The 23277-nt window shown below is 46.0% G+C and overlaps 1 protein-coding gene across 1 annotated transcript; it reads left to right on the top strand.

The window, feature by feature from the left end:
* Positions 1–5324: 5324 nt before the first annotated feature.
* Positions 5325–23277, top strand: LOC309799191 (NBPF family member NBPF4-like; the record flags this gene model as incomplete). The annotated part of the gene is given in 15 exon segments (XM_082612177.1): positions 5325–5366; positions 5530–5753; positions 6175–6311; positions 6314–6522; positions 8416–8663; positions 8665–9166; positions 9822–9877; positions 10663–10895; positions 12118–12179; positions 13033–13229; positions 13628–13778; positions 15893–16151; positions 19881–20008; positions 20014–20107; positions 22362–23277. Coding segments are annotated over 15 exon segments (2739 nt in total). The 3' UTR covers positions 22559–23277.

Here is a 23277-nt window from a genome sequence, read left to right as displayed (position 1 = left end):
GACCTGAGGGCGGGGCGAGGGGAGGCTGAAGAAGGCAGCCAACTTGTGTTTTCAGACCGGAGAGCAAGGAGCGGGGTAACTTGATCCTTGAGGGTGCCTTTGGCTTAAGGGGGAAGCTGACTCTTCCGGAGAATCTTGGAGCCGACAACAAAGGAACTCAGCACCCAGCTAACTTCCAGGAAGAAGCTTCCTTTCCTCCCCCTGCTTTTCCCCTTTCCCCTCCTTTCTCTCTCTGCAGCCATCAGAAATAAACTCTGGCTCATTTCATCTGAAGTATGCTTTATTCCAGGAATAGTAATAGCTCAGAGAATCTCTGAAAAAGATCTCTAGAAAAATCTCTAGAAAAGATAAGGAAACAGATTATCCCCTAGAGCCTCCAGAAGGTAAGGCAGCCCTATTGACCCCTTGATTTTAGTCCAGTGAGACCTTTGTTGGACTCCTAACCTACAGAACTGTAATATAATAAATGTGTGTTCTTTTAAGCCACTAAACTCATGGTCACTTATTACAGCAGACATAGAACACCAATTCAATAAGTGTCTAGCACATTCACCTTAGCAGTAATAAGATGGGGGACATAATGAACCCTATATAAATCTGCAGGTCGTCTGTCTGTCCTAGGTTGACAGGTCAAGAGATATTGGTACATGTTTAAAGCATTACATTAGGTATCTTTTTTTCCTTTCCGTTTTTTCCCTAAAGGACTCTCGCCCTATTTCCTGCACAGGTGTACCCAACATGGTTCTCACTGGAATTACAGCAAATTGGAAGACAGTGGTGGTGACACAGGTTGATATCATTTGCTTTTAAGAATGGGTTCTAACACATAGAGGGAAAGAATATAATTTATGGAAAGTTAAATACCGTAGAATCCTCCATTCCAAAGATTCATTTTTTGCAACTTTTTTTTTTTTTTTTTTTTTTTTTTTTTAATTAGGGTGAAGAACTACTTTTCAAAGGGTGAAACACAAGAATGGCTTTTAGGAATTTTCCCCCAAAGTAATTTGTGACTGGATCCTGTAGCCGAAACTTGGCCTCTGTTCACCGGTGCCGAAGAGAAATGCAGAGACAGAGTTTTGGGTGAAGTAGAAAAGAGTCGCTTTTATTGCTTTGCCAGGCAGGGGGGGCCACAGTGGGTTAATGCCCTCAAGACTGTGTGACCCACCCTGGAGGGCGTAGTGAGGAGTCTTACAGTGTTCGAGGAGCAGGGTGTGATCAGCTCGCAGACAGTTCTCGGACTGGCTGGCATCAAGGTGAAGTTTCAAGCATCATCAACCTTCTGGTCTCAACCAGTCCAGGGTCTGTGTGCTTGTGGGCAGCACTTTCCATCTGGAGGGGGTCTGCTCCCTGTAAAACCACTTAGGAGTGTGTGTCAGGCCTTTATCTGTAGCTTCAGTGAACTGGGAGTTCGGTGATTCTGCCATGTGGCGGATTTATAGTCTAAATTGTCGCCCGTTCCCCAGCCCGACAGCTGTTCTTTGTTTCTACACCTTCACATTCCCTAATCATTAACTCTTGAGTCAGCACTTTACTTCGAAAGACAAGGACACGGGGCCTCGTACACGGTTTCAATCCTGACCAGGTCTGAGATTTACACGATGCATATGCTGTTGCTTTCATAAATGTTAATGTCCATAAAATGAAGTTCTTAAAGGCATTTTTTGAGTTCTCCATTGATTACTGATTATATCATCAATACCTTCCAGCCCTGGCAGCACAGGGAGGAAGGAAGAATTGCTGGGATGCTTGCATCACCACAGGGCAAGAGGTCCTCAAATTTTACTGCTTTATCTTTAAGTAATACTTCATAGTTCGGCTGACTTTTCATCCATTCTGCTGATTCTGCCAGTGAGTTCCTCTGTAGTGACAGCCAAAGACACTTACGGAAAATACTTAAACAACCAAGTGTAAAGGCAGAAGTCGAGGTCACTTCATCTACTACGGAAGTGGGGCATGTGTCTACCTCAGGCCTGAGTCTTTTGATGGGTCTTTTGGTAATTGGTGGCGGTGGTGATGACAATGTTTGAGTTGTTTTATTTTTTATTTTATTTTATTTATTTATTTTTTTGGCCACGCCGGCGGGGCCTGTGGGACCTGCAGGACCTTAGTTCCCCGACCACGGATCGAACCCGTGCCCCCTGCAGTGGAAGCTCACAGTCTAAACACTGGACCGCCAGGGAAGTCCGTGAGTTTTTTGTTCATGTTGTTGTTTGTTTTAATTTTTCAACTGTTACTAGGAAATAATTGTGGAGCAAGTGCTTGGTTTTAATTCTGGAAAGCAAAAGAACGTAACTAAGGACTTTTCCCAAGGAATGCTTTGAGATCTTTATGTCAGTTTGTGGTGTGACTTACCCACTTTTCAATTAAGGATTCTTAATTAAAGGAAAACAAGCTTATTTATAGGTTTGAATCAGTGTTATAGAACAATAGGTTTTCAACTGGGATCCGCAGCCCACCCGCATCAGAAACATGTGGTTTGTGTTTACGTGAAAAACGCAGACTCTAGGGCCTCACACCAACGAAACCTCTGGGGATTGGAGCCCAGGAAGGAGCTTCTGTAATCTCCACAGCTGATTCTGAGGCACTCTAAATGTAAGAACTGCCCTTTAATATTTTTAGATAAGGGGATTGTTACAAAATGACAGGACGGTAAATCATTCTTTTAAACTTAGACTTCAAGCATTAGACAGTGAGGTGAGCTCTTCGTGACAGTTTGTCTTTCCTATTCTTCCCCACTCAGCCTAGGGACTCGTGCAGAAATTAGAAACAAAGTAGGGGAAGAAAAACTTATTTCTTTACACACATTTTGCTTTAATAGCCACCGAAAAGATTGTTTCATTTCCTCTCACTGACCCTGTCCACCAGTTACGTTGGCCTTTAACGTATCGCTATAGCAGCATGTATAAATATATATCATACATTTATTCACACATACACACCTTGGAAAACACTGTGAAGACACAGACTAGGCTTTAGCACAACTGGGGGCCGCTCACATGTCACTTAAAAATGATCACTGGTTCATTTACACAAGACTTTCAACAGGCTTGGAGTGGCCAGTAGCCCCCAAGTCCCAGAGAGAAGTTAGGATGACAAAATCGGACAGTATATTTAGAGTGAGGTCAGTAACTACTTGGAGATCATAAAAGAATAGAAATAGGAGGTCTAGGCTAAGCACGAGACGGCATCTGGGAATCACTGCTCTCACCACGTGGATTCAAAGAACTCAGGTGTTGCAGTGTAGACCGACGCCCAGCCTGACCGTGACCCAGCTGTGCTGGCCCCGGGTCAGGTCGTCGGGCCCCTGCCAACACTGTCCTGCAGGGCACCGCTGCTCAGTCCTGAGCTTTTCGATCTGCCCTGGAGCTCCAGCGTGGGGACCACATGCTCCATTGCTAGGAAGCAGGTCCTATTTCCCCTGAGTTGACCCTCGGTGGATGAGGCGAGAAATGTGCTGTTGCTGGTTCCCAAGCCCCTGGGGCGTTCAGAAGCAGTGTCACAAGGTCCTCTGCAAACTATGCCTGTTTTGCTTAGTGCTGGGCCCGGTGGACCTTGGCTGGTTATTCCTCAACTGCAGGAGAGGCCCTCTGCCTTTCGCCCTGCCCCACCAGGCCACATCTCTGACTCCTTCCACACCTTCCAGCAGGGTCGAAGAACTTCATGACAGTGTAAAAGTTTGAAGTCTCTCCCTTGTGGGAAAGCCTTAAGATCTGTTTAAAGAGAAGGTGGGATGACTTCATGACAGCTCTTCAGAAACTAAGACCTGTTGGCAGACTATTCCTCCTGTGAATTTTTTTATACACAAAAGAATGAACAGTGAGAACTCCGCTTAGATATTTTTTGGAAGGCGATAGGTAAGTGGTATCAGGACATGTGTAGACAACTTAAGAGTGACTGCTGAGGGGTTGGTTGCTATCAATGATGACCTTCACAAGACTCCAGGCAGCCTTGTGTATTAGCATGGCCTAGGCAACTGGAAGGCAGGTACCCCCAAGATTCCATGACCACCCCCCCCACCTACCAGTTCTGTTATTGCAACTCCAGATGGTAACCTAGCATGCTGGGTCCCCCTCTGTCACTCCTGTCTGAGTGTGAGCTACAGACGGTGCCTTTGGCTCTGAGCGCTGGCATAATGAACCTTGTTTTTGCGGTTGCAAACCCTCAAGTTTCTCCCAACAGTGAGTTAAGAATTCCAGTTTCTGTCATCCCTCAGTCCTGATTAAACTTATGTGATTTCACATGTTTTTAATCCATCATATGTTTGGGTTTCTTCTCCCCAGTCCCTGGCTCTACCTTTTCTGCCACATGTCACCATGGCAGTATCTCTTGCCCCTTTATCTGATCCGAGGGTAGAACTTACAATCACGGAAATCAACCAGGAGCTTCAGTTGTAGCTGGCAAAGAAGAAGCAGGACTTCCAAGACCTCCCAGAGAAATTCCTTGTATCCCAAGCTACTGCCTACTCCCTGGCCAACCAGCTGTAGAAATACAGTTAAGTCCTAGGGATCATGGTCACCAAAGTGATGAATGGTCATTGTCTTCCCTCTGAGAAACAAAAACTCTCCAGACTTTGTCTCCTATTCCCTTTATCATTTTGAATTTCATTCTGACCACAATCCAGGAAAGGTAGAAGTGGCTGTTTTACCCTCAGTACCCTGAGGATGGGGAAACTCAGGCACAAAGACTTGAGCCACTTTTCCAGGTTTGCGGTGAGTTGTAGGGTGAGATTAGAGTTAAAATCCCAGATATTGATTCTTGGTTCAGGCACTGAACTGCCTCTTTCTCTCAGAAACAAGCTAAACTGTGTCAATTGGAATCTTTTCTGTTCTCTATCTGATCCTACATCACTGTTGGCTAAATGACTGGGGCTGATGAACTCCATCAGTTCAAGTTTCCCTGAGGTCCCATTGGCAAAGCCCTGTGCTAGTTACACTGGGGTGACATGGTGGTTACACACTGGGGGAAGCAGGGCATAGTGCCTGCTTAAAAGGAGCTTAAGGATGAGTCTGCTCCTCACTGAAACCATGGGCTACCTGTATGAGTTGTAATGAATAATGAGTAAATTTGGACAAAGCTCTGACGATAGTCCCTGGCCCAGTGTAACACAGTAAGTTCAAGTTCTATGTCTAATAACACAAACTTTCATAGTATTTGGGCACATTTTTTTCCAGGTCCTTATGGTTTCATGTATTCTCTTTCACACAAGTGTAGCCAGGTGAGTTTTTTACCTTTGAGGTACTTGTTCCTTACTGAAATCCCAGCACAAGGGAACCATCAGTCCTATAGTCCTAGGGGTCTTCCCAACCACACAGGAATCACCAGGAATGCTCCTGCTCAGCGTTTCACCTAAGAGGCTGAAAGTATTGGTAAGTGGCCCAGGATTCAGTGTCAGTTTGCCAAACACCAGTTCATCTTGTCTAGTTACTTTCTGTGCCCTGGAGCTTCTGTTTCCTCACCTCTAAAACAGGGAGTAACCGAATGCCATGCAGGTGGCAGGCTGGGGAATCAGACGTGGAAATCCCTGCGTAGAGCCTGGTACCGAAGTTACATCTGTCCTTGGGATGGACCCTGCCTCTTCCCTTGAAGGCAGTGACCACAGCAGCCTGTCCAGCTTTCCCCCGAGGCAGCGTCTCTCTTTCCTCAGAGTATGAAGCATTTAAGGACATCATTGAATCTGTGCTGGGGGAGAAGCTGCTGTTTGAGGTGCTGAGGCTAGCGGAGAAGCTGGCAGAGAAGCCCACGCAAGCTGAGAGGTGAGGTAAGGAGGGCAGAGATGTTCATGGCAGGCACATGGCACAATATTTATAAACCAGCAGGAGAACACCAGTTGGTGAATTATGGACTCCAACTGTTATTCGGAGCCTCATTTACTCTGCTTTTAAAAACACTATTGACTTAAAATCACATATCATGAAATTCACCAAATTCAAGTGAACAACTCAGTGGCATTTGGTACCCTCACAATGTTGTGCAATCAATACCTCATTTACCTTAAATCACAGCCCCCTCCTGACTGACTACACCTTGTCATCCATTCTTGACCCTGTCATTCTCATGTTTTTTTCCAATTCACACCAGCTGTATCTGTCCACACTGCTTGGGGATGTTCTCACAGAAATCCCTAGGAGCGTGTCATCTTTGCATTTTAAAATTGTACCTTCTGTCCCACCTTAGGACCTGTGATATCCTAACTCGAAGTCAGGCACGAGAGCTGACCCCGTTACAGTGGACATTACGGGAAGTGAAAGATGACTCTGTCCTATTCCAGCAGCACCTCAAGGACCTCCTCACCCACGACGACCTTGACAACCACCGGGGCAGGACTTCCAAGAGCGGCTGACTGAGGGACACAGGCTGGCAGAGCACCTTGCCCACAAGCTCAGCCCAGCTAAGGGGGCCACAGTACCTGATAACACTGAGCTGCTCCAAGGTCCCCTGCTCACAAGAGACTCCACACCTGCACTAGGAATGTTTTTTATCAGCTTTCCTGTTTCATGTCCCGTTTGGGGCTATGATAGGAGCAGGACTGGCTGAGTGGGAGAGCAGAGGAGAAATGCACAGGGTGGAGGGCATAGTATTCTAACTGTCTGATTCCTCCCTGATGGACCATGGCCTTTGGGGCAGGAGGCAGCATCCGCCCAGTGTTAAAGCACAGAAAGGACGATGTGACAGGAGGCAGCTTGTTAGAGTGAAAAGAGCCCTGGACTAAGCATGAAAGTTCCCAGGGTCCAGCCTGAGGGCTGTCTTTAGTAACGGTGAGTGAGTGATTGATTTTTTCCTATCCCAGTGTCTGTTTCCTCTTCTGTAAAATGGATCAAATAATCTGTTGATGGTAGCTGTAGTGATGAAATGGGGAAATATTTACGAATGCACTGCAGAAAAAAGAAAGCCCTTCACTGTGTGGTGCCAGATAAGATACTTGATGTAGTCAGACTCGGTGTTGGGAGAGTTGTTTAGACTGGACCACTTTCCATAGAGAGACTTTCCCTTGATAACCAACAGAAGCCACCTTGAAGAGCCCAGGATGTTCCCAGGTTGGGGGATGTGGGACATGGTTCTTCTCCTTAGAGAAAGGAAGGGATCTTGTGAGAGCTGTGAAGATTTATAGAGCCTGTGTCTTTGGCAGAATTTGTGGCAGGATGGATGATCCAGCTGTAGAAGTCAAGATGGAAGGTGGACAAATATGCAGTGATATAAGGGAGGAAGGACACTTTAAATGTTTGTCCAATTTCAGGCAGAAGGTGTCATGATGGTGATCCTCTGGTTTAGAGTCAGACTGCCTGATGGATCAGATATCCATGCTAGGGCAATTGTTTAAAGACAATGCATTAGAACTTCCATACAGTACTAATTCATACATAGGTATTTATGACTCTTATGACCATGTGAGTTGCTGTGTTGGCAGTGAGTGAAGTGGAAAGAAGCTGACTGGATATTTCTGAATTTGTCTGCAGAAATTCATGAAGATGAGGAGGATGAACAAGCAGAAGAGACACTCATGCCCAGGTAACAGTGAACTAGCAGCAGCCGGTAATGGGTAGGTAAATTATGGACAGGGTCACAGAAAGAACAGTAAGTGAGGTCAAGAGAGTCACAGATGCAAGGAGAAGCAAAACTGCAGATTGTATTGATTTACTTCACTCAACCCACATAAAAATGGCCGTGTTAACTTGGTTGTCTGTTGTCTCTGTGCTACTTGTATGTACGACCCAAGGTGAACCACCCTTAGGATTTCCTGCACACACACAGAATATCTATTCGCTCCTAAAGGAACTCCAAGGTGAGATAAATATCTACTCCTACACAGTTGTTTTAGGTCCTTGGGAGAAAGGTACCTAGCAAAGGAATTAGTAGAGAAGTAACCAGAAAAATTAAGCATCAGGACAACTATCTAGAAAAAAAATTGGTTGTCATGTGACAATAGTAAGAGAAAGAGGCCTCGGAGGCCTTTCTATTCCTAAAAAGAAGGCATAATATCTCTTGGAGTCTATAATGCCTTAATAGCCATATTCACTTGACTACTTTATCTTAAATTGAACATGACTTAGGACCACGGGGGTAGCATCTGGTATGGAAGTTCACTTGTGTTTCATGTTCCTGAAGGTACCATACTGGGATGGTTGAGTCTCACTCCTCATCAGACGTTGTGTGGCCAGTGCACAGAGCACCTGCTGGTCTCCCTCTCCTGCCCCATGGCAGCCACACTCCACTTCATGTGTGGGAGGATAGCTCCTTCCCTCTTTAATGGGATTGCCCTTTTGGTTTCTCTGACACTCCTGATGCCTCCCATCAAAACCAGCCAGGGGGCTTCCCTGGTGTCACAGTGGTTGGGAGTCCGCCTGCCGATGCGGGGGGTGTGGGTTCGTGCCCTGGTCCGGGAAGATCCCACATGCCGTGGAGCAGCTGGGCCCGTGAGCCATGGCCGTTGGGCCTGCGCGTCCAGAGCCTGTGCTCCGCAGCGGGAGAGGCCGCAACAGTGAAAGGCCCACATACCGCAAAACAAACAAACAAACAAAAACAAAAAACAAAAAAAAATCCAGCCAGGGCAGCTTGGGGTCGGATCCTCTTCGTTTAATTTTCTGTCATCCCTCTCCCACCTGGCACAGCGTGGAGCTGCAGGAGGTTGAAAAGAAGGAAGTGCCTCAGGAATCCCAGGATGAATGTTTTGACTCCTTCAATTCTCCAAGGAAGTTCTGACTGCAACCAGCCTTACAGTGATGGCAAATTTGCATTTGATGAATCACAAGTGGGCCCTGCTCCAGGTGGAGCCTGTGGTTGCTCCCATGCTAAAGAGGATGAAATTCCAACTGATCTCCCAAGTAGCCTCCATATTTGTTCCCCACACCTGTGTAGACTGAGGAAGTTCATCTCTGAAGATAGTCCCTATAGACACATCTTGCTTAAATCAGGGAAAGGGATCTATTATGAAACACAGACATCAGGTGGCTCAGGGAGCCTTTATCCCTTTCTAGGCCCCAGTCATGCCTTTGTCACCCTGGCACCAGTGTCAGGCATTTGGACCCAAATCAGATGTGACAAACTCTCATCCACCTTGGGTGGAAATCCACAGGAGGTGTTTGTCAGACCTAGTTTGGATCAAATGTGTCTTGTCACCTGCAATGATCTAATTTTTGTTTTTTTGTACAATGTCCCTGGCCTTTCTATCCCTATCTAAACACAATGGCAGACTTGCACATACATTAGGAAAGGTTGTTTCCCTGGTTTCCCTGCTCTCAGTCCCAGTCTCCATCTTCGCTATGTTGGCTTCTGTTAGCTAAGCAGTCATCCGAAAACCAGGACAGACACGGCTGTACCACTGCCTTGTTTGGATGTTTCCATGAAGCAAGGCTGGGCTCTGGCAGTCCCTTCAGCCTTGAATGGGCATGGTTTCTGTGTTGCACCAAAGATTATTTTTGGTTTGAGGGTTTATACAATTCATCCATCACTCTAGTCTCAAGTATAAATTCCTCTAAACCATCAGCAGCCACATAATCTGATGGGACTAACCAATATTGTAGAAACAATTCGAGAAAATAACTCAGCTCATTTTCTAGGATCACTGGGGAAAATATATTATTAACTTTATACAGGCTCAGAACAAAGGATATTGGGAGAGCGCTCTACCAGATCAATAAGAGAATTTCCCTGATGGGTCTGGCATCCAGTCTAATTCTAAGACTTAACTTAAGTGTCCTGGAATGTCTCTGCTAATGTATTATGTTCTTGCACTGAGAATATTAATGTCCTTGTGGTGTGTTCACTGAGTAGGTATGTGTGAGGCGTGATTTGCTTATTGTGACCCACTGCCTCTGAATTTCTTACTAGACAATCAAAATGATCATAAGCAAGTGGATGGACAAGAGCCAATGTCCCCCAGGTAATTCTGAAGATTTGTGGGCTGTGAGTGTCAATGGTGACAACAGGAGACCTCAAATCCAGGGGAAAACAGAATTACTAAATAGAACTCTTTCATCCATTCAGTCAACAGCCAAATATCCCTTTCAACAATGTTGTCTATTTTCATTGCAGTAGTTGTGTGGGTTTCAATTTATTAATCCTTCAAGTATAGTAACGTACAGTGAGTTGACCCAGGTGAAATGGCCAAACTTGGGAGTTCCTGTAATCAAGTGTTCTCTCCTGTGTGGTTAACAGCAGAGTGAGATTCATATCGCCTTGTGCCTGTTTGGCATCAGCATGTTGGTAAATATTTGATTGCAAGTAAAGAAACTAGAAGAAATTCATATTATAACAAAATACTGAGAAAATAGTTCCTGAAGGCAGAATATCTAGAGTCTATAATTCCTCAAAAGCTGTATTCACTTGGGCACTGCATATACAGATCAACACAATGTATGCACACAAGTTGGAACCACTATCTTGGTCCTCCTTGTGTGCTGGGGGTCATGACTATAGCATGCAGGGAGAGTTCAGTCTCCTCCTTCAATAGCTGGTTGTGTGGCCAGAGCATCTGCTGGTCTCTCCCTCTCCCAACCATGGAAGCCACACTCCACATACAAGAGGATAATTATTTCCTTCTTTAAGAGGACTTCCCCTTTGCCTTCTGTGTCCACTCCCTATGCCTCCCATCAACACCAGCTAGGACAGCATGGCGTCTGCTCCTCTTAGTTTAATCTTCTGTCATCCCTTTGCCACCTGACACAGCGTGAACCTACAGGATGTTGAAAAGAAGGAAGTGCTCCAGGAATCCCAAGATGAATGTGTTTTGGCTCCTTCAACTCCCCAGGAAGGTTCTAACTGCTACCAGCCTTACAGTGATGAAAAATTTGCATTTGATGAAGAGAAAGTGGGGTCTGCTCTGGATGGAGCCTGTGGTTGCTCCCATGCTAAAGAGGATGAGATTTCAACTGGTCTCCCAGGTAATCTGCGTTATCTTTGTTAGTCTACTCTGAGAGAATTAATCCACTTAGATAGACTGTATGCTTACATATTGAAGGCTGGTTTGAACCAGACTCTACAACTGCATTTAAAATAAGACATTCTACAAGTTAGTGAACTTTTCTCAGTTCCTAGTCTTGTTTGTCCCTGTGGCAAATCACTGGACCCAAGATGGTCCTGCCAGACTCACATGTACCTCTACATTGTGGCACAGGAAGTAACTTTCAGGCCTCCTAATTTTGAATGATTGTCTTATCGCAAATGAAATGCTCTAATTTTCATTCCTGAGCAATGTCCCTGAGTCCCCTTATGTGTCCGAGTCTGATGGCAGTCTTGTTTCTATCTTTGGAGATGTCACTACATTGATTCACTTCTGTCAACCCACAGTCTATCTCCTTTCATTTGTGTTATCTTGTCCAGAGTCTTCTGAAACCAGAACATAAACCCCATTGTCATCCTTGGTACGTTTCTCTGAAGCAAGGCAGGGTCCCGGAACTTCCCAGCCATTGTTTCTTTGTAGTAGTGAAGATTCTTTTGTTTTTTTTTTTTTTTTTGCTTTTATAAATTTATTTTATTTTTGGCTGCATTGGGTCCTTGTTGCTGCACGCAGGCTTTCTCTAGTCGCGGTGAGCGGGGGCTACTCTTCGTTGCCGTGCATGGGCTTCCCACTGTGGTGGCTTCTCTTGTTGAAGGGCACGGGCTCTAGGTGCAGAGGCTGCAGTAGTTGTGGCACGAGGACTCAGTAGTTGTGGCTTGTGGGCTCTAGAGCACAGGCTGAGTAGTTGTGGTGCACGGGCTTAGTTGCTAGGTGGCATGTGGGATCCTCCCGAACCAGGGCTCGAACCCATGTCCCCTGCATTGGCAGGCGGATTCTTAACCACTGTGCCACCAGAGAAGTCCCTGAAGATTCTTTTGACTTGATGGTGTGTAGATTCCACTCCCATCTAATCTCAATGTATAATTCATCTAACCCATTAACAAACAGCATTTCAGATAGAAAAGCCTGACTATTACAGCAGCGCTCTAGGATGGTAGCTGGGTATTTCCCCGGGATCTGTGGGGAAAAGGATTTGTTTAGCCGTTTGCACAGACTCGGGACATAGGATACTCTGAGGATGACCTGTCATATCAAGGAAATTTGTCCAGTGGCTCAAGAAGGAAACCCAGTGCCTTCTTATGAGGCTCTGTTTGGGGCCTCCTGGGCTATTTCTCTCGCAATAGCCTGTTATCACACTGTGAAGATTGGCACAGGATTGGGCATTTGTGAAGGGGTTTTGCCTGATGTAACTGTCCTGTTAATTTATTTGTAGAAAACCAAACTGATCACAATGACCTGCAAGGACCAGTGGCTATTGCCACAAGGTAATTTTGAATATTTGTGGGCCATTAATACAATGATGACATCTGCAGGTCTCTGGTCCAGGGAAAAGCAGAAAGTGCTGAATATATTGTATCATCAATTTTCCCAACCACGAATTATCATTTTTTGTAATGTTTTCTGCTTTCATTGTGGTACTTATATTGTTTCCCATTTCTTATTAACTTCTCAAGTTTATAACCCAAGCCAGTTGACCCAGGTAAACTAAGTCAGAGTGATTTTTTTGCACTCACTTGTTATCTCCAGTGTGGTTTATAGAGTGAGATGCATATCTGTTTTCTGCCTGTTTGGCGTTAGCATGTTGGCATGTATGTCATAGCAAGAAATGTAAATAGACCATAATATTATGATACCATGTCACAGTATTTAGAGAGGCCTCGATGGCATGAGATTTCTGAGACACCAGAATGCCCCAAAACTGTATGCACTTGCCCGTTCCATGTGACACTCAATGCAATGTAAATGAAAGGGTGAAAGCCACTGGTATGTGACTCTATATGTTGTGAGTCATGACTGTACCATCCAGAGATAATTCAGTCTCTTTCTTCATCAGCTTGTTATTTGGCCAGAGCACTGGGCACCTAGTGTCCTTTCTATCTCCTGCCCCTGTGAAAAAACACACTCTGTCCCCCACACAAAAGGGAGTTTTTCCCTCTTTAAAGGATCAGGCCCTTGGCTTGCTTCACCACTCCCTTAAACATGCCATCAGAACCAGATAGGACTCTATGATTGCTGATCCCTCTTGGGTTAATCTTCAGTCCTGCCTCCCCACCAGGCTCAGCAGGGAGCTGCCACAGATGGTAGAGAATGGTGTCCCATGGGACTCATTGGATGAATACTATTTGATTTACTCAATTCTTCCTGGTCTGTCAGACTCCTTCTGGCCTTATACAAGTGCTGCCTTCTTCTCATTTGAGGAAATGGATATCTCTTATGCTCGGGATGTAACCATTGAGTATTCTTTATCAATGTGATAAAACTCCAACTGGACTCCCAGGTAGACTCTATATTCTTTGTATCCCACGCCTCAGGCAGTGCTGAGATTTGTCATCCCTGTGTACAAGCTCTGTAGACATAGTGATTTGAATCAGGCTCTATGATAGAGTTTTAAGCACAGACATCAGGTGGGTCAGAGAGCTGTACTCTCTTCTTCATCCAGGCCAAGCCTATGGGTCAGGCCCCAAGTTAGATAATGGATCCAAGGCAGGTGTGACAAACTCACTCACTTGCAGGTGTGCAAGTGCACAAGGATGACTGTCTTTTTTCCTGATTCCCATGAAATGTCTCTTCTTACATACAAGCCTCCCATTTTCATACCCAAAAAATGTCCCTTGAATTTCTGTGCCTTTCCAGAGACGTTGACAGCCTTGATTCCATCTTTGGATTTGTTGTTTCCCTTGTGTCACTGCTGTCATCCCCAGTGTCTGTCTCCTCTAAGTTGGCTGCCTTAGTGAAGCAGTCATCTGAACACCAGGACACGAAGACCTCTACCATCACCTTGTTTGTATGTTTCCATGAACCAAGGCAGAGCCCTGGCATTTCCCTACCCCATGAATGGCCAAAGATTCAGTGTAGCAACAAACATTCATTTTGATTCAAGGTTTTGTAGATTCCGTCCATCATTCTGCTAAACCAGCCAGTGTATGATGAGAAAAGCCTGAATATTACAGTATTCTGTTAGAATGCAGGTGAGCTATTCCCCAGAATCTGTGGGGGAAAGATGTGTTTAACTTTTTACTCTGACTTGGAAGAGGATACTGTGGTGAGGATCTACCAGGTCAGGGAGATCTTGGCTGATGGCTCAGGAAAGCAAACCAAGGCAGGTACACAAGACACAACCTGAGGCCTCCTGGAATATTCTTCTTAAAATATCCTATTGTTGGGCCTCCCTGGTGGCGCAGTGGTTGAGAGTCCGCCTGCCGATGCAGGGGATGCGGGTTCGTGCCCCGGTCTGGGAGGATCCCGTATGCCGCGGAGCGGCTGGGCCCGTGAGCCATGGCCGCTGGGCCTGCGCGTCCGGAGCCTGTGCTCCGCAGCGGGAGAGGCCACAACAGTGAGAGGCCCGCATACTGCAAAAAGAAAAAAAAAAAAAAAAAAAAATCCTATTGTCCCACTGGTGATGTTTTTGTCCCCATGGTAGTATTGGATACTGGATTATTATCATATACAGGATGATCTGCTTAATGTTTCCAGCCCTGTCTGAATTTATCCATAGGAAATCGTACTGTTCTTGAGGAAGAGGAAGACCAAGACCTTATCTGTTCTAGGTAACTATGAAGAAACATGGGTCTTAATTCAGCGGTGACGTCTGGTCATCTCAGATGCAGGGAAATCTGAAAGTGCTGACTATGCGTATTTCTTCCATTCTGACAACCACAAAGTGTCCCTTTTAATAATGTTGTCTGTTTTCATTGTGGTACTTGTATAGGCCCCTTTATGAACCCCTCTCAATTATAGTAACCTACAGTCAGTTGATGCAGGGGTACTAATCAGCCACCCGATTTCTTGCAGTCTCCCGTTCTCTCCGTTTTATTAAAAGCAGCATGAGATGCATATCTGCCTCTGCCTGTTTGGCCTTACCACACTGGCAGGTATTTGATGGCAAGGAAAGGAACGAGAAAAAAATTCGTGTCACATCTCAGTATTAGAGAAATTGGCCTTGCAGACACAGGACTTCTAGGAGCCCATTATGCTGCCAGAGCCTGTTCACTTGGCTGCTACATGTAAATTTCACCAAAAACTTATGCTATAGTTGAAGCCGCCTTTATGGTTTCTGAGGGCATGTGTGATGTGACTGCTGTGTACTGGGATAGTTCAGTCTCCTTCCTCCTGGGCTCGTTTCTGATCAGTGCTCAGAGCACCTCATGCTCACTTTCTCCCCCTCCCTCTCTCTCTCTTTCCCTTTGCAAGCACCCGCCGGCCCCAGGTAGGAGAGGACTGTTATACCTCCCTTTATGGGGACTTCCCATTTCTTTTCTGTGACTGTCAGGCAGCTAGCTACAGATGAGCAGCAGGGGAAGGCGGAAGTGGAGACTCAGGATATGTGAGCCAAACAAAGAGGGGCTGAGGGATAGGCTGCGGTCAGCACGTCCTGAAGCAGCAGGAAGCACCTGGCCGAAGGGGAATTCCCCGAGGCACGCAGGCGCAGTTTGAGCCAAGCGATAACCGGAGATAACCCCAACCTCGTTATGTCATCATTATAATAGAATTTACATGTGGTTTCAATTCCCCCCCCACCCCCGCCATGGGCTTTTCTTAGCGAATTTGGTAAAAACATGGAATTATGGGGAAAAGCATGCGCAGTATAACCCGTCACTCACGTGACAAGACCTTGTCACTGGATATTAACCCAACTCCTACCCTTGGGTTCAAAGCGCTTATAAACACCCCGCGCCCGTGTCGCTGGGCTGGTTTCACTTCGCAGAAGCCGGTCCGCTCTCTCTCCGAGAGTGTGTCTATGCTTTAAGTAAACTTTGCTTTGAGCTTATACCCGAAGTGTTAGTCTGCCGTTCTTGGCTTAATATTACAAGGACCGAGATGACTGGTCCAGATTCGTCTACTGACCTCCTCGGTTGAAACTCTCCAACACAACGCACACCAAACCCATAACATGACCAGTCCCTTAACCCTCCCATCAAAACCCGCCCGGACTCCGTGTTCACGAATATTTGCTGTTTAATCATCAGTTCTCCCGACCCCACACAGCTCAGTCTGAAGCTGCTGGTGGTAGAAGAGAATGAAGTCCAGCAGGACTCACTGGATGACTGTGATTTGGCTGGTTCTATTGGCCATCGTCTGTCAGACTCCTGTACGCCTTACACAAGTGCCTCATTCCGGTCAGATAAACGGGAGCTCTCCTCGGCTCCAAATGTAAATGGTGAGTACTCCCATTATAAAGAGCATTAAGATCCTAGTAGGCCACGAGGTAGCATCTGTATTCTTTGTATACAACAACCAGTACAGGCTATGAGCGGCATCCCTGTAAACAGGTCCTCAGACTCATGTTGATTTGAATTACGTTCTTGGATTTAATTTTTAAAAGGCATCCATCATGTGCCTTTTCATTCTTCTTGTCCCAGGCTGACTTCTGTCACCTGGACCCCCCTCACCAGTGCAGGCATTCGGTATCAAGTCAGGCTAGAGAGGGGAAGTGGAGGGGTAAGGGCAGGATCTCGGCTGCCATGGTCTCACCTGCAGGAATTTGTGTAACAGACCTCTCTTTTTTCAAGATAAGGATCCTCATACTCGTGAAATTATGTTTCTAATTTTATTTATTGACGTTTCTTACAAAGTCTCTGGCTTTCCACACGTTTGCAGTCTGCTCCATATTTGCAGTGTCTGTTATATTGTTTGCCAGCTCCAGGCTTTTTCCCTGGGCTGCCTACCTCCCTATGAAGCATTTGCATACCAGATCCTAAATATAAAATCCTGTCCATACCCTGTGATTTCCATGAAGCCAAAGATCTGGCTCTGGTGTCCCAACCTTCAGAAATAGCCATGGTTCTCCTCCTTTGTATGGCAACAATGAGCCTTCCATGTGTGGGTTATAGTTTCAGTCATGTGTGTAGTCTCAGTGGCATAATCTCATGGAAACTCCACAACCTGTACACCTGATGGGGTTATTGGCCTAATTTATGAGCAAGATCCCCTTGGGCAGCAGTTCATGGGGTGTGTAGATTAAAACCTGGTTTGCGTTACTTCTTGGGCTATTTTTTTGACTTTTCTTCTATGAGAAGCATTTGGATTGGACTATATCTGTCTTCTTTTATAATTAAATTGGCCATGAAAAATGGTTCTTGTTCAGTGTGTGCCTTTTCACATTGGGACCATCTTCTTTCCTGTTTCCCGTTCCTCCCTGAGGTACAGAGAAGCAAAGTCTTTCTCAGGATTACAGTAGTTCACAAACCAGAAATGGAACACATGGTTATTGTGCATCTGTTGTATACCGCGCACCTTACTAAGCAAGCTCCATGTGAGCCATAACCCATTCAGTCCTCGTGGGACACTCTCAGGTAGGTGTGTTATCTCATGGTAGAGCTGAGGGCACTGAGGCTCAGCAAGGTCCCTGCACTTGCCCAAGACTCCCGGCCACTGGGGTGTGGGACACTGGCCTCTCCTTGGCCTGACTCCCTGGCTCAGGCTCTGTCCACTCCTCTCAGCAGTCGGATCCGTCAGCAACTAAGAGAGGATGTTGCTCACCTTTTCCTTTTTGCCCTGAACCAAATGATTTGAAACTATCTGAATCTTAAACACAAAGTTGCCAGACTGGCGCAGAGAACTCCTGTGGTCCCTCGCTCAGATCTGCCAGCTCCTAATCCATCAGTGCACTTTGTCCCGTGAGCAGAGCCGGCTGCTCATCCAGCCCCTCATCCAGCCCCTCCAGGTGAAACCACAGCTCCACGAAGCTCTCCGTGGACAATCAGCCAGGGGTGAGAGGTTCCTGTCTCCCAGAACCTCCTGCCCCCAGAATTATCTGCTCTCACTCAGGGTCCAGGGAGGCCTTGAATTTGGCTGTGCTGGTGCCCTTAAAAAGCTGCAGAGTTCTATCTCAGAAACACCAACAGCCGGGACTGAGTTTCCATGAGGAGGAGAAGAAATTCTCAGAGACACGTCTCAGAAGTGAGATGTGTGTGATATGGCACAGCCCTGCCAGGCCATCATTCAGAAAGGGCCAGGAAAGGCCAAATTCCCCCAGACAGATGGGCTGAGAGGAATGAACGGAATATGTAAATAATACACAGATCCACCTGTGTCTGGGTTCTGATGATAACCTGAGGACAGTGTGGCTAGCTGTGATGCAGCAGCATGGGCACAGGTTGTCGGGTCTGCCCCATCCTCTCTGTACAAGGAGAAACCCTGTAGAAACCATACAAACACTTGATTTTTAAATTACAACTTGACCTTGTATTGGAGCCTTCCCCACACAATAATAATATTGCTCAGTACTGTCGATGTTTGATAAAATGTTTTGTCCTTTTCCCATGCAAATGCAAAGAATATTCAAAGCATAGGTAGACAAATAAAATTACGTGATGAAATTACACAGTGATAATTAAAAACAATCCTAGACATTGATTCAAAATCACATTGGAGAATGGGGATACCAGGTTGTGACAATTCTTTCACCCACCAGATTTGTTAATTTAAGAGGTTTTACCCTTCAGCCCAATGTGAATTATCATAAAATCTGATTAAGTGTCCTAAAATTGATGATTAATGATTAATGAACTCTGCCTGGAAGAAATAGGAAGGGCACGCTGGACTGAGAGATCTGCTTGTGGAAAAAGCCCTGGAAGCTCAGAGAGGCTCCTGGTGCAGGGCTGGGGTCAGGGAGGGGCCAGCCGAGTCCAGGAGGATTTGTAGAAGGGAGTTGTGGGAAGTGATGTTGCAGAAGAAAGAGGGGCCAGAAGGCAGGAGGACTACAAAGGCAGGTGAGGAGTTTAGAGTCTGTGTAGTAGAGGAGGGAGGATGAATTTCCACAAGCCGAGGAGCATGTGATGAAACAGGATTTGGGGGTAATAAGACAGGTGACCCTTGGTAGTGTGGAGAGGACAGAATCAGAGAAAGCAGTTGGAAGGAGATTGGATGAATCATTGATGAGAGTCAGTCATGGATGCTCTCTGGAAGACTAAGTGGTAACAGATGTATGAGAGACTTTAAAGAAACAGTTAAGCAAACCTCGCTGAGGATGAGGATGTATGGGGGGAGGAGGGGGGGTGCCCAGGGCAATGTGGAGCAGGTCCTGTGGGCCATGACCCCACCTGAGCCTGACCTGGACTGGATGAGGGTACTTGATACCTTTGGTTAGCCCACGTTCTGAGAATGTGTTCATTTCACAGGAGAAATATCAAAATATTTGATTAGGAGCACTTTCCAGACCCCACTGGAGGGGTGTGTAATATAAGGAGTGTGCACTGTATCATCAATCTAAAGAAACACAAATTCTGATTCTGTAGCACTTCTGTACCTAAGCTTCCAATGAGGGATTCAGGCCTCTACTACACTACTTCTATCTGCTAATACCATCCGTCCCCACTCTGCCCCATGTGGCAATAGAATATACACATGTATGGGTGAGTGGAAAGGTAGACAAAGTTAAACGTAGGGAAGTTCGAAAGGTTCCAGAACTGTGAAACAGTCTATTAACTTGGTCCATATACTGTAGATTCTCAATTCCTTTTTCTATTGGTACCTGAAGGCTTTAGGCCATACTTCATCCCCTTTTCTTTTATTCTTGTGGGTAGATATCAACAACTCTTTCTCCCCCATGCCATGAGGCCTGTTGAGATGAGAGCCTTCTCTCTAGGCTACAGGACTAAGGCTAATAGCTGAATAATAGGCGTGACCTCATATGCCATCCAAAGCCCTCTAGATTCAAGTGGGTGATTTTTCATTTCAAGGATGTTGCAGCCTAGCACCTGCCATCTCAGCATCCCCAGGCACAGCCATAAAAACGACATCTCCTTCATGTACGTGATGTCTGCCTTTATTGTCTGGGTTATTGGGTCGTTTCACTCATAGGCAGGGACATCAGAAACAGGTGTTCTGGGAGGGATTAGCACAGGAAAACTTGGATTGGTCCTACTGAACCCTCTTTTCCTTTCAGGTGACACCTGGGAGGACTGTCACCAAAGGCCTTTGAGTTTCCAAGGCCCAGGGGTACAAACTTCACAAGCACAGCTGCAGAAAAGCACCCACATGACCAATTATCTGCAACTGCAGCTGGACCAGCATTTCGATGTGGGCGCAGAAAAGCCATACTCGGTCTTTCCTCCACCATCTGGGGCTTTACTGCCAACCCCGATTCTGGAAACCAAAGACCATTCTTCCTAGGTAAAAAATAAAAGGGAATTAGGAAGCTCTAGTTGTCTCAGGGTTGAGGTTGGAGGGGGCAATGGGGCCTTTCCCATGCCCGCTGTAGGTCTGGTTGAAATCTGTGATGCTCTAACAGAGTGAGGTGAGCAAGAGCCTGGGATTTAGGACCAGCTCTGCCTCAGGCCCTGGGTTTGCAAACTCCTGATTGTTTAACTGGGCCAAGTTATTTATCTCCTTAGGTATTCACATCTCACATCCCTCTTCTGAACTCTTGGAAAATTATATCCCCATTCCATAGTCGTTGGGAATATTAAGCAACATGATGTCCAGAATGCCTGATCAGTAAAAATGGTTTGATAACAACTATGAATAGATAACATCTAACCATTGTGTCTTCCTGGTGCTTTAACACTTACACAATGATTGCACATGTGTTGTTCCCTCTGAGGTAGAGCACTTTTTTGATCCCCACTTTCTCTGGGACCCGTCTTCCCTTGCTTCCTCAGAAAGGCAGGTTGGCCAGTATTTTCCTCTCCTTTCAACATCCACCCTCAAGTCAATTTTCCCCTGCTAGGTGCTCTCAGTAACAGTGTGTTAGTAACATTCTGTAGCAATGTAAACCCTGGCCACACAACTCAGCCTCCAGTTTAGTTTTCATATCGAGGTTATTTTCCTTTTTTCCCATCTTTTTAAAATAAAGGGCCACCCTCACCCATGAGGTGTACTGGTCTGTCTATTTTATGCCACTCCATTTAATTCATCATCTTCACTCATCTCCATGGCCATGTCCTCAGTTTTCTTCTCCTTGGGATCCACCTCTGCTCAGATTTTCTTAAAAGAGCTTCCAAACCCTCACATCCATTTCTTCTGGGACGTGTTCTTCTTACCCTCCACCTCTCTCCACATCTGCACTGGAGCCTGGGGCTGCCTGGTGCTCATCCCTCAGGCGATGACCTCATCTGAGAAATGAGGAGAGACCCACGTCCTCAGGTGGAGGTGAGGTAAGACAGAACACCCCTGTGGCACCATGGAGAGTCTCATAGAAAGTGCTCAGGGAATGTAGGGGATGCATAGCCCTGACAAGAGCCATTAGGTCTTGTGGTATTTAGTTGTCTTCTCTTCCCTCTAGTGTCTCCTCTTCTTGTCCTTGGCTTCCCACATTACCAGCCAAGACTTAACCCCACTGGCTCAGTCACTCTGTCTCCCATTCACTTTCCACGGAGGCCTGAGATGAATCCAGGCTTCACAGCAGATTTTGCAGCAAAGGATAATTTTTTTGTTTGTTTGTTTTTTGTTACGCGGGCCTCTCACTGCTGTGGCCTCTCCCGTTGCGGAGCACAGCCGCCAGATGTGCAGGCTCAGCGGCCATGGCTCACGGGCCCAGCTGCTCCGCGGCATGTGGGCTCTTCCCGCACTGGGGCACAAACCCGCGTCCCCTGGATCGGCAGGCGGACTCCCAACCACTGCGCCACCAGGGAAGCCCGCAAAGGATAATTTTAATGCCCTTTATTTTCACACTCCTCCACCCAGTGATTCCTGCCCCCCATATCTAATAGCTCCTGTCACCCACCAGAGCTTCTCTCTCATTCTTCTTGTTTTTCTTTTCCAAATTCAGCTCATCAGAAGGATATTAGAATGGTCCATTCAGTATCTCAACACCCTCATGCATTTGTTCCATTACACACACACACACACACACACACACACACACACTTGTGTTGTTGCATTATATCGTATCTTCCATGCCTTATTTAGATTGAGTATGTATACGTATTACACATAGTATGGATACATATATATGTGAAATATATATTGATGCACATTTGAAAATTTTTCTAGTTTTAGACCTCCCCGGTTCTTTTCTATCATGAGGTTTTCCTTCAATTTTGACTTTGCTTGATCTGTACAATCTCTTCCCTCCCAGCAGTACAACCTATGTCCGGCACGATTTTCTTGCCTTTGTCTTTTCTACCTAGGAACTTTTTAATCAGTTTTATTTTTCTTGACTTTTCTTTTTTTTTTTTTTTTTTTTTTTGGCATTTGGGGACATGTTTGCCCTGTGGTAGTCTTACCAATACTGGGTAGTGTTAGGAAGATCAACAAAAAGCAAATATAAAAATGTATCCATTGGTTTCCACTCACCATAGACTTTCAGATGGCCTTTCTTGTTTCTGGATACTTTCCTTACTTGATGTCCCTCTTGGGTGGGGGAGTAAGTCATAGTAAGATCATGAATAACAACGGATCCTGCTGGCTGTGGTTTTATCTTCAGAGCTGGGTTTGGATACTTCCATTGGAATGAAGAACTCTCCCAAGCTGGAGGGTGAGGTCTTAGCTGCCAGCAGGCATGAGTGTCTGGTCTGTAGCAAGATTAATGCCTTAAGTGTCCTGAAACAGAAGATTATCACAAGAAAACTGCTGTTCAGCAAGTGGAGACTAGCATGCCGATTTCCTGGCCTTCAGGCTTAGGGTACAGAGGTAGTCACATCTGAGGCTCTTACGTGTACTTCTTCCTTATACTCTTTACCTAAGATTATAGCTCAGTCTCCCACTATTTTTTCTCTTCCTCGTTTGTTCACTCAACAGCTGATGCTACCTCGTCTGCTCTTTCCTCTCTTTTCCATGGGGGCTGCCACCCTGCCAGACCCTTCCATCTCCATCTCTTGTTTGCACTCTGAACTCTGTTGAGTTCCTATAGCTGCTGTCCTGATATTCCCTCTGCCCTTTCCTTTTAGCCACAGGGAAGCCCAGATCCATGGTCCTCCTCATCAGAAGAGCATCATTTAGGTCACAGAAAACATGGTACTTTGCCAGATATCACATGCTTTCTTGGTTTCTTTGCCTTATTCTCCCTTCTCCACTCCCAAACTCCACTGCCTATTTCTACCAGGATCATGTGTTAATGAATCACTTGCATGTGGTTGGCTTTTGGAGAACCTTATCTAGGAAAACCCTTAACCCTCAACTTCTGCACATGAATAAGAAGAAATGAAACAGGAAAAAGAGCCCTGATTACAAAAACTAAGAACCTGGGTCATACGTGGGAGTGCTGGACTGGCCTGGAGTCAGGTTTCCCCTCAGCCCCAGGTGGGCCATTCTGTGCTACTGTGCATGGGGCTTCCAGGGACTCACTGGAGCTGGCAGTAGGTAGAGGACAGTAGATGGCACCCTAAAGGGACGTTGGCCAA

This window comes from Mesoplodon mirus (genome assembly GCF_964341445.2).
Source record: "Mesoplodon mirus genome assembly, chromosome: 3".
NCBI lineage: Eukaryota > Metazoa > Chordata > Mammalia > Artiodactyla > Ziphiidae > Mesoplodon > Mesoplodon mirus.
Note: the sequence above shows the minus strand (reverse complement) of the source record. Positions and strands in the feature narration are given on the sequence as shown.